This window comes from Cynocephalus volans, chromosome 1 (assembly GCF_027409185.1).
Source record: "Cynocephalus volans isolate mCynVol1 chromosome 1, mCynVol1.pri, whole genome shotgun sequence".
Lineage (NCBI taxonomy): Eukaryota > Metazoa > Chordata > Mammalia > Dermoptera > Cynocephalidae > Cynocephalus > Cynocephalus volans.
The window spans coordinates 299640125-299658056 of NC_084460.1; the positions used below are offsets into that span (position 1 = coordinate 299640125).

Below are 17932 nucleotides of genomic sequence, written 5' to 3' on the forward strand. Positions count from 1 at the left end.
TGCTCACTGCCGGGCTTAGCAGCTCCTGGCTGTGCCTGGTGCCAGATCTGGCTGCACGAGGGGCCAGGGATGGATTTAGAAACCTCGCGCTTCTTCCGAGCATGGGCAGAGGCGCCCAGGTTCCTCCCGGGGCTGGAGCTGTCAGAGCAGGAGTTAGGGGAGGTGGAGGAAGCCAGGCCCGGGGAGGAGACAAGGTGCCCAGCATGCCCCTTCCTGGGGGTGGCTTCTCGGGGGCAGGGAGGCAGCAGCATGAGTGGAGGAGGCCTAGCAGACCCCAGGTCAGACCCCTGGCCAATCCCGGCTCTGCACAGCCATCTCAGGAACCTCCCAGGGGCCACCTCACCGAGCTCCCTGGTCTGAAAGAAAGGGATAAGAACACCTGCTCTAGGGCCGTTGGGAGGAGTAAACTTGCCCCTGTAAACAGGTCTTAGTACTTTTAGCAGAGGGGCCAGGCCTTTGTCCCTATTGGGAGTGTGGTGTGTTGTCCTCAGAGGACACAGCCAGCCGTGGGACATGTGGGGCGTCTACCCCAGCCTAATCCCCTGCTTTACATGCCCACAGCTGGCTGGATGGCTCCCATGTGGCACTTAGTTATCACAGGGTATCTGTAAGTCCATGGGGCTGGGACTGGGTCTGGCCATCCCCGGAGCCCAGCCTGCATCCCCCGGCCCTGTCTGGGCTTCAGCCTCCCTCCCAGGTCCTGGGCATTCCCCTCCCTCTACATCTTTGTGGCCTTGGGTCCCTAGAATCTGGTATACCTGTGTGGCACCCTGTGAAGGCCTCACTGGTCTCCCGCTGGGGGTGTTTCTCTGCAGGCTAGGCCCAGCTGGGAGCCTGGGACACTGGGTGAGGAGTTGCAGGACCCCCCACCCCCACCCCAGGAGGAGCGGATGTGAGAACCACACCCTCACTGGGCCTGGCCAGTGCAAAGCTGGGGAGACCCAGCCTGGGTGAAGAGCAGCTGGTGTGGTCACAGAGCTCTGCAGTGTCCACCAAACTGGTAATGTGAGAAAAAGTTTGCGTCCCCTCATCTGATGACAGCCACCTCAGTTGGGTGTCTCTCTGTAAGGGGTGGGCTGGGGGCTGTCATCTTGGTGCATTAGCTCAGCTGGTCTCCATCTCAGCCCTGGAGTGGTCTCAGATGGAGATGCCAGAGCCCAGATCACGTCCCCTACCCAAGGGCACACAGCAGCTCAGCAGTTGTGTCCTGCACAGGGCTGCTGGCCAAGGTGGGACCGGCTTGTTCTCCGCTCACCAAGCCGTGCATGCTGCCTATGCCCTTCCCCAGTCTGCACAGGTCCCTGCATGGCCCCCACACAGCCTGCCGCAGAGATTGCAGGTGGCCAGATGGGTTGGCTGCTGAGCTGGGGAATCTGCCTCAGGGCATCCTCCGCTGCTCCCCCAAAATGTGGCTCCTGGTTCCAATATCTGATGGGGCAGGGTTGTGTGGGGCTGGCACAGGGACACTTATAGCTCTGAACGTACAGACTGCAGCCCTTCTGTACCCTTGCAGGGATGGGGGCACCCAGGATGTAGCAGGGAACGGAGAGGGCCTGCCCTGCCCTACCAAGGTCACCATCTGGGGAGGAAGATGGACAGGGAACAGCTGCAGTAGGGCAAGAGGGATAGGGTGGGGGCACCATGGAAGCCTGGAGGACTCAGTCGGGGGATGTATCTCAGAAGTGCGGGGCACAGATCGGCACCCGGGAACTGAGTTGGCAGAAGCAGCGTGTCCGAAGGCCTGGGGCTGGTTCCACGCGGCTGGAGCCTGCTGGGGCTGCCGTGCACAGCAGACGGGGAGGGTATGGAGAGAAGGCTACTGGGCCACCCCACTGTCAGAGCGGAGGGCGGAGGAAGCAGCTGCTGCTCCCCGGAAAGGAGACGGGGGCAGGTTGCTCTGGCCGGATCTTGCAGATGGAAATGAGGACATGTGAGAGGAGGCAGGTTGAGCCCGGGGCATGTCCAGAGTGTGAATCAGCTCTAGGGGACATAAGCACTGGACCTCAAGTGCCTTTGGGAGCACTGCGTTCCTGGGGACCTTTAGGGCCTTTCCTGTGCTGTGTGGGTGGGGGTGCCCCATGGGCAGAGTTTCCCAAAGGAGCCTATTTTAAAGTTTTCCTTTGTGGAATGTTCCAGGGATGGGAGAACCAGGTTCACTTCAGGCCAGGAGAGAGGCTGAAAAGACTCAAGAGGGGACAGAAAGAAGCCAGAGGCCAACAGGGTGGTGAGAGGGAGGAGTTGTGAAAACAGGCTGCAGAGGCGCTGGCCGTGTCTGCTGTCCGGTCCCCAGTGCAGAGGGCGGCGGCGTCTTCACGGGTCCTTCCCGCACCGTGGCGTGACCCCTGCGTGTCAGCGTGTTCTGCCTGGGTTGCGCGTTGTCGCCTCCCATGCAGTGGGAGAAAACCGGGCCCACTTCCTCTGTCTTCCTTTTGCTACCTTGAGCCCTCCCAAGGTTCTTTCTTCCATGCATTATTCATATTCTTTGTTTTCCTGAAAAAGAGAGGCTTTTGTCCTCTTTGCTCAGCAAGTGCCCCATGGGGGTCAGGGAAGTAACAGTATTTATCTGGTGAGGAAGATGTGAGATGGAATCGACTTCCATGATTCCGAGGTGGTGTTTTTTGTTGTTATGGGCTCACGACTGTCAGTGGTAAGCTCAGCAGTGTGTGCTCATGAACGCTGTGATTCCTTGGACAGGCATGGAGCTGGCATTTCCCCTCATGATCCCTGGGAAAACAGGTTTGCTAAGATTCCAAAAGTCCCTGTTATACAACAGAAGCAGATAAACTGTCTTGAGAACCTTGGAAAAAATCATCTTAAAGTATTCATTTGCATGCAGGGATGACACTGATTTCAGGCCATTCCCATCTCAGCGGTGCGGTGGGCCCAGTGCTGACATCCCCGGGCCTCTCACACTGCTCTCCTTGGGCCCTTCCCTAGTTTGACCAGATTTCTCTCTGACCAGCCTGATTTAGGGAGGGTTTGATTGTACAATATCCGTCTTTCCCACGCCCCCGCAGCAAGTCCCGGGGTGCAGGAGCAGCTTGGTGTGAGCCCCAGGTGTGCACAGCCGCACAGGTCCTGCCAGCCCAGCACACATTTCCCAGGCTGAGGACAGGGTGCTCAAGTGAAGTGTGTTCCTTATACGTTCCCCAGCATCGAAAACATGAAAAGGTGTCCTGTTCCTTGCTGCCTCCAGCAGCATTTCTGGGCAGGAAGCGACCTGCCTAGCTCACTGTGCTCATGTCTGTGGGAGAGGACATTGCATGGGCTGCGCTGTCCCTGCGCTGGGCTGAGGCCCTCGGTCTAGATGAGCTGGCCCTGGCAGACTCACTTGGTGCCTAACACGCAGGCCCTGCGACGTGGTGGCTCTCCATCAGCAGCGGGAGCAGCGCTGTCAGCGGCCGGTCTCTCCCGGCTTTGGAAAGCTTCCCCTGTGGCTATTTACGGAATCTTGGGTGGGAGCCCTGACATCAGAGGCAGAAACCACACGAGAAGACAGACCTGACCACGCCAAAATGAAATAAACCTGTTCCTGTGATGAAAATGCACCTGGTGTTCCAATCACAGATGTGAGGCTCACTCTTGGCTTGAGGGAGAGGTTTCTATCACATTAAGAAAAGAGCCTCTTTGTGGTTTACAAGGTTGTGTGTGTGTTTTTAAATCAGAAATGAATGTTGAATTTTATCAAACGCCTTCTCAATATGTATTGAAATGACATTATGTGTTTTCCTTTTGACATATTGAGGTGTGACTTTATAGTAACAGGTTAAAGGCATTTCTGAACTAAGTCCTCCTTTAAAGTGTTCTCTATTACAGCTAGATGAAGTCTGCTAGCGTTTTGCAGAGGACTTTTGTGTCTATTTATAGGTGGAAGTGGAGGACATCTGTCCCCTTTGTGTGTACGTAGCCGCTGAGGCACGTGGCATGACTTCTTTAAGAGATTTGGGGTTGGTGTCTAACTTTTTTTAAAGAACTGGGAAGCTTGACATCTTTTTCTATGATCACAAGAATTTGAAAGAACTGGGTCAGATGCCTTTTGTGAAATAGTTTCATAATATTTTCTTTAATTAAATTTTCCACTTTTTTTCTCAGGCTTCCTACTTTTTAAGTCAATATTTGATAGTTTATAATTTCCCAAAAACCATCCCAATTCATCAAGGATTTTCCAATTTTTAACCCATTTTTTACACATCAATCTCATACTTTTTCTAATCTTCTCCTTGTGGTTTTTTGTGTTGGTGTTTTCTCTGCTTTTTTTCTAGATTAGACCGTCCAGAAATGTGTCTATTTTGTTGTAGCTACTTTTCTAAAGAATTAGCTTTGGATTTACTTATTCATTTTATTGCTTTTTAGTATATCAATAAATATTAGTTTTTAATAATTATTAATAAATTTAAATTATTTACCCTTTGGAGAGGTTTGTTTTGTTGTTCTTTTTTAAATGTCATGATTGGAATACTTAATTATTTTAATTTCTGTTTTGTTTAATAATAAAATAATTTACATTTATGATTTTTTTCTCAGAATTCAGTTTGGCCCTGTTCCATTAATTTTTATATGTAGTATTACTGTTATTGTTTTCTTTGCCTATAATTGGACTTTTAAACTTCTATGTCACTTCAAAATTATATGTGATCTTTCATTTCTATGGATTCAATTTTTTTAAAAATTCACCTTTTTTTTTTTTTTTTTTTACTATTCTCTAGTTTTTAATATTGTAGTCAAAGAATATTGGCTTGTGATTTCTACTTTGGGAATTGGTTGAGTTTTTCTCTGCTGCCTCATATGGATCTGGAATTTTTTGAAAAATTGTTGATACTCTGTAGAATAGAACCTTCACCACATAGTCACTGAATCAAGTTTATTAATTTTATGTTTCATGTTCATTGTATAATACTTTTTTAACCTTGAGAGGTGTGTCAAAGGTTTTGTTGGTTCTGCCTCGTATGACAGCTGTCGGCTGACTGTGTACTATGGTGCTTTGGGAAGACTTCGCTCTGTCCCTGTGCTGCTTTTTGCACAGGGTTGTGCTATGACTGCTAGGAAGACTGCGTTCGTCTGTCCCCATGTGCCAGGCACACGCCTCTCCTGTCTGAATGCTCCAGGCTCACCTGTCTGGCTGCTCCTTTAGCTTTTATTTCACTTTGCCTTTGAGGCTACTGCTATGAACAGGGTAAGTGGGATTTTTTCTGCTCACTGTCCCTGTCCTTGTGGTGTTTACAGTCTGGTTGTTGAGAGCAACGGTGAGTGAATAATCGCATGAATGAAAGTAGAGGCACAAGGTAAGACACATCGATGAAGGGAAACCCACTTTACAGGGGGGCCAAATATGATTGAAGCTTCTAGAAAGGCGCATTTGAGGAAGTGACGTGTACGTGAGGGATGAGCAGAGGCTGGCCTCCTGCAGGTGGGGTTAAGGGCTTTCCACGTAGAAAAGCAGCCTGCACAAAGGCCCGGAGGTAGGAACATTGGCCGTGCGTGGCTACGGTGTGGCTGGAGTGTGGCCGGTGACAGGGAGGGGATCTAGTTGAGGGTGGAGAGCTGGGGGCCACATGAAGGCCTTTGAACCCAGCACTGGTGCAGCAGGGAGCGTTGAGGGTGTGAGAACGTTGGAAAAGTGTTCACAGCCTGCTGGGGGAGGGGGCGGGCTGTGGCCTGAAGAGCCCACCGTGGACTGAGCCCGGCTGTGCAGGCGAGTAGGCAGGGAAGGGGTTTGCTGGCTGTCGGGGCAGAGCAGGGGTCCAGAGATGCCAGGCCCCGTCCTAGTTCGTAAAAGTAGAAGCTGGTGTGTGAGTTTAATGAGTGACTTCTCCTGGGCACAGTGATGGGGCCCCAGGAGGAGAGGGGACCCATGGGCAGAGAGGAGCCCGTGACAGCTCAGGGGGCGGGCAAGGCTGGGGTCCCTCAGTCCGACGTGGTGACAGCCCGAAGTGGACGGGGCCCAGGCTTCAGGTGGGGGGTGGGAGCGTCACAGGTGTCGGACGTCGCAGCCCAGGGCCGAGAGGGAAGGAGCGTGGGTGCCCCTCCTGGGGCGGGGAAGGCCGGGGGGCAGCTCGGGAGCCCGCAGCCAGCGAGGGCCGAGGCGGGCAGGAGGGGGACGGCGGCGGGGGTGCCACCGGGAGTGGGCGGGGAGAGGGTCCTGCCCTCGAAGCCACCGGGGCACGCGGGGCTCCCATTCCTCCCGCGCAGGACGCCTCCGGGACCCGAGGGGTCCCCGCCCCAGAGCCCCGGGGACCTCCGGAAGCAGGGACACCTGCCAGCGTGAGGTGCGGCCCCGGGTCCCCTCGTCAGACGCCCCTGCTGTCGCAGAAACGGGGCTCGTGCCACAGGCGCCGGGACAGCCACGTCCAGGTTTCTGTTTAGGGGCTTCTTCCTAAAATAAGCCTTTTTACATAATTATGAAAATACCGCGTGCTCGCTGTGACAGTTGAGACAAGGGAAGGGAAGTCGGCACGTGGCTTCCAGGCTGGCGGGGTGAGCCTTAAGGTCCCCTCCTGCAGAAGCCGCGCTGTCGATGCAATTGATCTCACCTGCATCTTCTCGAGTGCAGCTTTGCAACATAAATATTTTCCCACATCTTAAAACTTTTTTCTAAATATAATTCTAATAGCCGCACAATAGAGCCTCTCAGAATAAACAGCCCCTTTTGCCGCGGTCCCATCGTTTGCTTGTTTGGTGATGATGAGCGTGCCAAGGCCGCAGCCTTACCTTCCTGCTTTCTGCATTTAGTTATTGACTTAGGACAATTCCCAAAAGTGGAATTAGTGGGTAGGAATGTGTCCGTGATTTTGAGGTTATTGCTGCATATTGTGAGATTGCTTTTCAGAAGAACTGTGCCAGTCAGCAGCCATCCGAGTGCCCGCCTCGGTGGACCACGACTTCCTCACTGAGTAGTCTCACCTTTTAGATGAGTGCAGTTTGAATGTTTGCTTTCCTTTTTCTTATTAGCGAGGTTGAACACTGTTTTCAGAGGTTATTAGTCATTTGTGTTTCCAGAAGAAATAGCCAAACACCTTATGGGGACCCCTCTCTGTGTCCCGCAGCCACCGCACACCTCCCTAGATGACTGACCCCCTCCCCCATGCCAGCTGGCATTTTAACAGGCACCTGGGGCCAGCCTCCAGGCGGTCACCTTGAGGTGGGTGCCCTCTTGCTGCCAGGATGCCAGGTGGTGGCATCTCACCCACCCCTACCCCGCAGCTGGTACTGAAAGCAGCTCAAGACACCAGGCTGTGAATTGTCCAGGGTAGAGGGAGGCAAATACAGCCGCTGCCTTCCCTGGGTTCCCCACCCCCAGGGATGGGGATTCAACCAACCACGATCAAAAATATTTGGGAAAAAAACTGCACCCAGACTGAACGCATACTGACTTTTTTCCTTGTCATTATTCCCTAAGTAATACAGTACAACTGTTTGCATTTACGTTGTGTAGCTCTTATAAGTAATCTAGAGGTGATTTAAAGTATACAGGAGGATCTGGAGGTTATATGCAAGTAACATGCCATTTTATATCAGAGACTTGAGCATCCGTGAATTTTGGTGTCTGCAGGAGGTCCTGGAAACAATCCCCCAGGGACACAGAGGGACCACTGTACTGGTGCACAAAAAGTGAATCAAAATCCAAAAGTGGTTTCTCCTCAGATTTTCTGAAGATTTAGATACACGTTGCCTGGTCAAATTTTGCTTGAGTTTATAGGACAAGAACCATATACTCTCTGAGCCACATACTAGTTGTTGAAGAAGAGTCAATGAGAAAACTTCCATGTATTGGGCACCTACTGCAAGTCGGGCCCTTTAACTTAATTGGACCTGCCCGGTAACCCTGCCGGGCGGGTACCTGCCACTTCATTTTTATATGAGGAGACCAAGACTTGAATAGGTGAGATGAGGTCCCCAGGATCACTTGGGATAAGAGATGGAGCTGGGACTTGAATCTGGGTCTGGGGGGTGCTAGGGCCCAGGTTCAGATATTCCATATGAGGGCCAGTTGGGGATAGGTGGGGGACAACTGCAACCATGGGATGTCCCCAGAGCAGATGACTCCCCTGTGGGCATCAGTGGGCATCTTTTCTTGTCAACAAGTAAACGACTGTAAGTCATGGTGCCCAGAGCCTTGACTCGGGACCCAGATATTTTGGAAACTCCCACCATGGTATTCAGGAACATTCCAAGCAAAGTTTGCTTAGGGGCCCAGAATAGAAAGTCCTAGCCAAAAAAGGATAATTATTCAGTTACATGAGAACTGAAAATTTAGAGAATTAAGCCAGACTACTTTTTCATGACTATTTTGGGTCCTTCAGTCACTACTGTGTTCTGAGCAGAAGAATGTCTGCATTCCAAGGGGAGTTCTCTCGTCCTTGCTGACAGAGTGCACAACATGTATTGAAAGTTTCAGCTGTCACTTCTGTATAAATAAACAGGATGAAGCGGGCAGCCGACTGCACATTAGAGGTATTTTTAGATGTGGGCAGCTTTGCAATCTAGAAGGCTAACGTATCAAGGAGAGAGTGCCTGGTCCCAGAATAGCCCAGCACATGCTCGGCCTCAGCGTGGCCTTGGCATGGGGTCTGTGATGTTGCAGCTTCCCGGGCCAGAGCTCCCTGTTCTGGTCGGCCAGCCCAGAGACGGCAACACCTTCTAAAGACAGCCCAGCTCAGCTCCTCGGGCCACAGAGGAGGGGGGACAGTGTTCAGGATCTTTGCTGCTGGATCTCGGAACACCACAAGCCACCCTCCGCTGAGGTCAGGGACAGGACAGTCTTTCAAACCAGTGTTCGTACCTTGTCTCCTTGTACGTGATCAACAACCAGCTCAAAGGTTGGGACTTTGACTTTCAACAATTCCTGGCACATTTAACACTTAGCACGTGCGGGCCGCTGTTAGGCACTAATTCGCTTTCCCCTCACGACGAGACCCAGCCAGTCATGACTTTTTCCACTTCTGTTTCCCACTCAAAACATGAATCCCATTCACTTGGGAAGACCACGTACCCAGTGCCAGCGAGCAGTGGGGATGGGTCCTGCACACCTCCACTACCTCGACCCACCCTCCATCCCGTACCTTTCCTCCCTGGCCATTGATGTGGGAGGCTGTGCACTTGGGGTAGTGCCTGGAGGGCAGCCAGGGAGAAGAAACAGTGACCCAATGATTTAGAGACCTGTGACTGGGGCCGGGGTAGAGGGGTACTGGGATGCTGGAGAAGCCCCCACTTTTTCCTTAGGGCCTATTAAAGCCCCCTCAGGGTCTCCAGTTGACTTATGACCTCTGATTCATTTACTCACTTTCTAGATTAAAAATGAGGAAAAGTGTCTTAATTGTGTTCATTTTTACTGTTTCTGGAGCTCTTCATTTCTTTGTGTGCATCCAAAATTCCTTCTGGTATATTCTTTTTATTGAAGAACTTTCTCTAACATTCCTTGTAGCACAGGTCTGCTAGCAATGAATTCTCTGACCTGTTTTTTTTTTTTCCTGAAAAGGTTTTTATTTCAGCCTCATATTTGGAAGGTATTTTTGCTGGGTATAGAATTCCAGGCTAACAGCAGTGTGTTTCCCCGCACACCCCTAGTACTTTAAAAATGTCTGTGGCTTGCTGGGCTCTGATGAGGAGTCTGATGTAATTCATACCATTGCTCCTCTGTGTGTGCCCTTTTTTCTCTGAATGACTTCAGGCTTTCTTTCTTTACCTTTGGTTCTCAGCACATGACTTGGATTTGTCTATGTGGCTATTTGTTGTTGCCATTGCTTTGTGTTTTTGTCCTGTTTGGTGTTCTCTGAGCTTCTTAGATTTGTGATTTGATGTCTTTCATTAGTTTTGGAGAAGTCTCAGCCACTATCTCTTCAAATATTCCTTCTATTCCATTCTCTCTCCTCTTTCTGAGACTCAAACTACAAGTTGGAGTTGATAATATTTATGGAGTTGTTATTTTAGCACAGCTCATACATGCCCTGTTGCCGTTCTTCCCACATCCCTCCTTTTTTCTCTTTGTGTTTCAGTTTGGGTAATTACTACTGACCTATCTTTAGTTTCACCAACTCTTTCCCCAGTGGTCCTGTCAGCTGATGAGCTCATCAAAGGAATTCTCTCTGATACCATGTTTTCTATTTCTAGCAATTGTCTGACTTTCTTATAGTTTCCATCTCTCTGCTGAAGTCCTCCATCTATTCTTGGGTATTGTCTACCTTTTCTGCTGAACTGTTTCTCATACTCAATCATTTTAAAGTTCCTGTCTGATGGTTACAACATCTGGGTCATCTCTGAGTCTGATTCTGTTGATTGCTTTGCCTCTTGACAATGGGGTGGTTGTTTTTTGTTGCTTTTGAACAAAAGATTCATACTTTTTTATTGAATGCTGAACATTCATGTGCAGAACAGAAGAGACTGAGGTAAATAGTATTTACTTCTGGAAGAGGGTAAGGCTCTTCTGTCAGGCTGTTAGTGTGGGATTTGAATCAGTCTTGTCAGGAGTTGAGCTAGGTTTGGGATTTGTTATTGCTATGGTTACCTTCAATGCACTGCAGACCTCAAGTACCTCTAACAATGGGCTGTGCTCAGGGTGGGTCTCCCCAACCTTTTCCCAGTGGTCATTCTATGCCAGGGTCGTATTGGGGGCATGCAGAGGAGTTCTCTGTGTCCAGATCCAGCCACAGTTTAGACAGGCCTTGTACCCTCGGCCTCAGCATTCCTGCCCACTCCCTGTGGCAGCCAAACTCTGCCTTGTATGTGGGGGGCTCCTGGGAGGGAGTACCCTGTCCCTTCCCCAGTGGTAGGAGACCTCCATTTGGTATCGTGCAGGATCCTGGGCCCAGGATGGATTCCTGCTGCCTTCCCAAGGGAAACAAGTTTTTTCCTATCTTTCCCCCAGCCACAGCTTGTCTTTGCCTCTGCCCTGGGGGTGACAGGCCTTGCTGTCCCTCCTTCAACAGGTTAAGGCATTTGCTTCCCAGGAGAAAGGGTCTGGGACAGTGGGGAGGGCTTTGGGCCTGGTCCCACCCCTGTTGCAACCGCTGATCTTCCTCTTTGAGGTTGTAGCCAAAAGGTTTACAGCTGTCCCTCCAGGGGCCCCCAAGGCTTTTGCTTCTTACCAAAGAAGGATTTGGGAAAAGCGTGGTGTTTTGTGCCTGCCCCAATCCCTCTCAGGAGCACGCGGTGGAGCCTCGTGGGAGAGAGCATCCACTCTCGGGCACTGCTGGTCCGCCCGGGCCCCCACAATTCCAGACTGACATTTCAGCCCCCACTGGGCCTTTGGCAGTTTGCTGATATTTAGGTGGTTTCCTCTTACCTCTGGATGGTGTCTGCATCTCTTTGTCCCGGCTTTGCCACAAGGACTGTCCTTGAAACTCAGGTTACTTCATTGTCTCGCAGCCTCAGCTCTCTGATGGACTCCAGAAAATGTATGATTCTGTAGTTCCTCCAGCTTTTTTGTTGATGTTCAGGTGGGAGCAATACCACCTCCTACATCGCAGAAGCAGTGCTGACTCACTCTCTTGAAACTGCATTTCAATTTGCTCTAATTAGCAGTGAAACAGTATAGTGGAGCTGAGCACTCTCACGGATGCTTAGGGCTCTGCACGCCCCGGGGCACAGAGGCCACACAGCAGATTTGCCCCTTCAGGGTCTGTTGTGTTCAGGGAAGTGGTGTGGTTGCTGCATGGCCTGGCACCCACACTGGCCACATGACTCACGCCCACCCCCAGCTTCATGACATGTGCTCAGGCTCATGCCTCCATGGTTGCACAGGATCTCAGGGCAGGGCCACCTCATCTGGGGCACCCCAGGTCTCCAGAATCGAGACACGATGGCCATGACCTCCAGGGCTCTGCTGTGCTACTGTGCAGAGCTTGCTTTTCCTGGATGCACACATCTAGTGTGAGATTTAAATCACAGACACTGATGCACACCCACCACCACGTGCCAGGTGCCGCACCCGCATCCTGGATGCAGAGGGAAGGGAGACTCAGTGCCTGCCCAAGGGAGCTCAGGCCATCCTGTGGGGCTAGCCCCATGGCTCGCTGTCACCCACTGTGGCCTCTACCCCCAGTGAGCTGGACTTGGACCCAGACACAAGGAGGTGTCTGAGTTGCTTCCAGATGTGGCCACTGAGGTGGGACAGTGAGTGGCAAGTCACCTGCAGTCGGCTGGCAGCTATTGCACCTTCTTAAGCCTCCTCCCTTCTGTACAGTATCCCAAGCGGGGCCCGGGAGTAGGTGAGGTCACACACAGAACGGTCTGTGTGCAGCAGCACCCGGTGCATGAGGATGTTGGTGATGCCAGTAGTTGTCATGGAGAAGGTGACAATGATGAAGTGCCACCAAGACCCCTGAGAGACCAACCATCCCTGAGAACAGCCTCTGAGCTCCACCCAGCCCCAAAGGGTCTTTCCTGCTACATCACCTGGCTGTTTCATCAAGTAAGAGATCCAGGGGAAGAATATGGGTTTTGAAGCCTCATGGAGTGGGCACGGTCTGGGCTCCACCCTCTGAGCTGGTGCAACCTCTGGCCTCAGTTTCCTCTACTGTAAGAGGGCGCTTGGCTTCCATGTCCCAGGTTGGAAGATGACATGGAAAAGCACCAATGGCAGATCTTCATTTCAAAGCAGGTTTCGTGGCCAACAAACCCATGTCTGGAGGAAAGGTTATGCAGAAACGAGGGGACAGCGTTACTCTTTCCCCAGAGAGCCCTGCCTCCCCACGTTCAGTGTTAGAGGAAACAGCCCTGGGGACGAGGGGAGCCGTGAGTCCTCAAACAGACCCCAGAGGGGCGGGGTTACAATGAGCTTGTTTTTGCTTCCAGGGTCAGAATTGCTCCGGCAGAGGTGACTGTGATGGGCTCTTTCCCAGCCATGCCCAGGAGCACCCCAGCACACAACTCTCTTCCTGCACCACGTCGGCCACCTCCTTTGGCACAGCCACCACTTCTCCCTTCCCTCTAGCCTGGCTGGTGGCTGGGTGAGGCCACGCCTTTGGGCAAAAGCACCTGCAGCCATGGTTCCAGGATAGGGTCAGCAGCACTGTGGTTAAGTCATACGCAGAGTCACCCCCACACCCAGGGTCACCCCCCACACACACACAGTCACACACAGAGCCCCCCACACACACTCTCACACACACACACACACACACACACACACACACACACACACACACACACACACTCTCCCACCCCCTGGTAAGTGGAGCCTCCCCTCGTTCAGGGCTGCACTTGGGTCAAAGACTCAATGGCTCCTCTTGTCTCCTACAGAAGCCATAAGACTGCCTGGAAGGGCGTGGTCTCTCTGCCGGGTGTAACAGGTCCTGACTCCTGCCTTCATGTCCGGGCTGGCAGGCCCATGGGATTGGGCGGAAAGGAGCAGCAGCCGGGCTTTCCCATGCCACCACTGCAGCTGCAGGCCTGGACGCTCAGTGAAAGAGGCCCTGGTGGGCTGATGCCATCGGGGACATGAACGGGCCCAGGGTGCAAAGGGCAGCTCAGCTTGGCTCCTGACCCTCGGGGGTGGGGGTGAGGGTGGGGGTGGGTCCTGCCCATGCTGGCTGGGGCGCTCCCAGCACCTCTCGCCTTCAGCCTCTCCCTGGCTCCAAAGGGACAGGGACAGCCCCACCTATGATCTTGGCCGGTGGTTGCTGAGGTGGGGGTGTTATTGGCAGCCCAGCCTCACACGGCCAGTAGTCACCGGCAGGTTTCATGGCTGAGCAGAGTCTGGGGCCGGCGACCCCACTGCTCCACTGGGAGGACCCCCAAAGTCACGCAGCAGAGGGTGGAGATTGGGGGGCCGTGGGGGTGAAGAGTCGGCGCTGTTACTTCAGTGTATCCCAGAGGCGGTTCTCCCTGCAGACTCGCCCATCAGGGGCCACTTAACATATGCTCCAGGGGCTCCATCCTCACCTGGAAGGACAGACACATCTGGGTGGGGGAAGGAGCACTCCCCAACACTGTAGCTTCATTTATTTACTAAAAAACAGTTTACTCAAAAAATTAAACGTAGACTGCCACGTGATCCAGCCATTCCTCTTCTGGGTATATTCCCCAAAGAACTGGAAGCAGAGACTGGAAGACGGTGTGCACGTGCTCACAGCAGCAGCGCCACAGCAGCCAGGAGGTGGAAGCAGCCCGAGGCCATTGACCGCTCAGCGGCAAACACGGTGCGGTCTGTTCATACAAGGCGCTAGTACTCAGCCTCAGAAAGGAAGGAAACCTGACACGTGCTACAACACGGATGACCCTGGAGGACATCGTGCTGAGTGAAATAAGCCAGACACAAAAAGCAAATACTGCACGATTCCACCTATGTGCGGTCCCTAAAGTGGTCAAATTCATGGAGACATAAGGGCGGGGTGCCGGGACTGGGAGAGCGGATTGGGGAGTCAGTGTTTAATGGGGACAGTTTCAGTTTCACAAGATGAAAAGGGCTCTGGAGATGGAGGAGGTGACGGCTGCGTAATGATGTGAGTGTACTTAATGCCACCGAACTGTACATTTGAAAATGGGTGAGATGGCAAACTTTACGTTATGTATGATTTACCACAATTTAAAAAGGAAATAAAACCAGTTTTTCTGGTGCCTGCTATGTGCCAAGTACCCCTGTAGGCAGTGGGATTACAGAGGTGAACAAAATCCCTGTCCTCATGGTGCTGACATCCAAAATAAATCTGTAACACGGTGCGATGAAGAGTGGTCAGTGCTGCAGGAGGCAGGGAGGGGTGGCCTCACAGGGAGTCCTGTGGCCACCTGAGGGAGCGTGCCAGCCTGCGGCGGGTGTGCATGGGGTGATGGGACAGCAAGGGGCTCGAGAGGCTGAGGATGGGCCCCAGGCTGCGGTCCGAAGACACTGGCTGGTGCACCTTCTAGTCCTGCCCTTGCAAGTGGCATCACAGCCCCTGGGCTGTGCAGGAACAGGTGCATGGAGGGACGTCCCTGAGCCTCAACTTGCCTTCTGGGGTGTGGGCATGTACAGGACATCTGGGAGTCCCCGTGCAGCTGTCCAGCACCCTCACCTCCTAGAGCCAGGGCCAGTGCCTCGGGCCTGGGCTTCAGGGGTGCTATGCCATGTGAGGGGACAGGACAAGGAACCCCCAGCTTAAGTCCCGCCCGGGTTCTCCTGCCTGCCCAGGGACTGACGACCTTCTCTCTGCAGGAGCTACAGAGCGCTGACTGACTGCACCAGACACGTGGCGGAGAGGCTGGACTGCTTCTGGCCCAACGCGGTGGTGGACAAGGTCTTCGTCGCTGTCCACCAGCGCTACTTCAGAAACTGCCCCGCCTCCGGCAGGGCCGTGCGGGACCCGCCCAGCAGCATCCTCTGCCCCTTCATCGTGGTTCCCATCTTGGTGACCCTGCTCGTGACGGCGCTGGTGGTCTGGAGGAGCAAGCGCACAGAAGGCATCGTGTAGGCCGGCGGCCGGGGCTGCCCGCCCGCCGCACAGAGGCTGCAGGACGGGGCTGGGAGGGCCGGGGGCCGGGGAGCGTGGGCCTGGCCCGGTGACAGCTTCAGGGGCCTAGTGGCGCAGCAGCCCCAAACCCCCCACTTCTTCTGAGAAGAGGTAACAGGATTGCAGAGTAGTCACAGCTCAGGCGTTACTTGAGGCCCTCTGGCTGGAGGTGGAAGGCACCTTAGGAAGGGCAGTGGGACAGAACTCGGAGTCACCTCTGGAAGATTCCCAGCTCTGCCTCCCGGGGCGTTTGTAACCCACCCGCGGCTCTGTCCTGACCTCCAGCCCAGACTGCTTACCCCAGGAGGGGCGTTTGTGATTAAAAGGATGTTCTTGGACTTGGGAAGTGTCATTATTGGGGGGTAGCTGTCATTGGGAGTGGAAGGGTGGGGGAAACACGAGCACCTGCAGATGGCATGCGGGGCGTGACGGTGCTCCCCGCGCGATTCCGACTGCCACACGTCTCACTGCCACCAGTCTGGAGCCTGGGCTCAGGGCGCTGACATTCAGACAGGAAAAGGCCAGGTCATGCCATTTTCTCTGAGGTGCTTCCCCAAGGACACCTCACCATTCCTTGGGTCTAGACACTGTCCCCTGTCTACCCCCGAGGGTTTCACAGGCTCGTCCCCTGTACCTGACCTCCCTCTCCCCCAGGCTGCTGCGCCCCATTCACACTTCCTCAAAAGCCCCAAAGGGACCTCCCGGATGTCCTCTGAGTTCAGACCTCTCAGGACCCAGCAGCCCCAGCCTGCCCTGGGACCTGTCCCTTCTCCGGATAACGGACTGGGGTGTCCACTCCCCCATCACCCTCTGAGTTTGGCCTGTCCTCTGCCCCAGGGGACAGCCTCGTCCTACCACGGCAGTCCAGTGCCATTACCTTCTAACTCTTCAGCTTTCACACACCACAGCCACAGAGGGCCGCCCACTTTGCCAGCCAGACCCAGGTGCCACCAATGTCCCTGCTCCTCAGCTCCCCAGCAGCTGCCCCACAAGGCTGTGCCCATCACATGGACCCCAACCCATGCCTGGCCCAGCCGAATCCAGAGAGTCAGCAGAGGCCTAAAGAGACCAGAATGATCCCCCTGAAGTGGCTTTTCCAGCTGAGCTGTGTCTATGGTGTGAGCCAGTTTCCCCAAGACAAGCAGGTGTGGCCGAGCCTCACGCAGGGTCAGGGCCCAGGGTTTCCTAACAGTGGGGTGATGCCCTCAGGGGTAAATCCTGGTCTCTGTCTCACTTGGAACCACAGGGATTCCAGTGTCCACGTCCAGGTCTCAGCCTCGGGCCCGCGGTGAGGACCCAGCTCCCTCCCCTTCTGCGGATGGGACCACCCGTGAGTGCAGAAGCAAGGACCCCACAGGCTGGGGGCTTTCAGCCATTTGGAGATGATAATAAGTACAACCCCAGCAGGAGTCACCACAGCCCTGGCCACGGCCTGGCCCTGCACTATGAACTTGTGCCCCTGAACACCCAGAGCAGCCCGGGGGGAGGTTCAGTCATTGTCCCCATTTTGCAAAGAGGAAAAGAAATCAGTGTGGCAAAACGTGACAGAAAAGACCTTAAGAACTGAGACTCCAGCTTCCTCACTGTCCCCCCTCCGCCTGATCCCCATCTCTCCGTGACTCCATCTCCTCATCCGTAAAATGCGGATAGAAATAGTATCTTCCTCAAAGGATATTATGGTGGTTAAATGTTAGTCTGGGTTTTCCAAGAATTAGATGCCAAGATGAGATTCCAGGTGCAGGCCAGTGACTAGGGCAAACTCCTGGGCAAGTGAGGGGAGGAAGCCTGGGGGACTGTCCTAGGCTGCCGGGCATCCAAGAAGGTTCGGCAAAGCTACGGGGGAGTCCTTGCATCAAAGCCAGGAGTCCTGGCGGGAGCAGGCCTTCCTTCATCCCACCCCACCCTAGCCTCGGGAACAGCCCATGTGATGTGTGGCCTCGCCGCAAAGCCACGGCGGGTTTCAGAGCCAGCAGCTGGGACCTCGGTCATCTCCGCTTCCTGTGGTTGAACCTCAGAATGTAGCCTCATTTGGAAAAAGTGTTTCTGCAGAGGTAATTAGTTAAATTAAATGAGATCACACTGGATCACACTCCATTTATTATGACTAGTGTCCTCATAAGAGAAGACACCAGGACACACAGAAGACAGCTGAGATGGGAGTGGTGCAGCCACCAGCCAAGGTGCGCCAAGGAGTGCGGGCAACCGCCAGGAGCTGCAGGAGGCAGGAAGCATCCTGGCCTGGAGCCTCCGGAGGGAGTACAGCGTCCTCACGGCCAAACTCATGACTCGTAGCACATGCTACATGCTTGGTGGGTGTCAGTATTACTATTAAAAAGCTTTACACACAGAACAGCGCACAATGTCATTACTTTATCCAAGCTAATGGACAAGGTCAGGGTGATCGATAATTTTTAAATATTTAGATTTGACTTTGGAAAGTCTGTAAGGACATTTGAGTACGTGGGTATCTCATCTGGAAATTTTCTTCGAGTGAAATAGTTCTGCTGTGA

General features: G+C 53.4%; 1 protein-coding gene across 2 annotated transcripts in view; it reads left to right on the forward strand.

The window, feature by feature from the left end:
• RAMP1 (receptor activity modifying protein 1) overlaps window positions 1-15760 on the forward strand; it is a 50583-nt gene extending 34823 nt beyond the window's left edge. For both annotated transcript variants that reach the window (XM_063111118.1, XM_063111126.1), the window contains exon 3: window positions 15128-15760. In XM_063111118.1, the coding sequence (XP_062967188.1) occupies window positions 15128-15383 (256 nt within the window). In that variant the 3' untranslated portion in view covers window positions 15384-15760. The remainder of the gene's footprint in view (window positions 1-15127) is intronic.
• Window positions 15761-17932: the final 2172 nt, after the last annotated feature.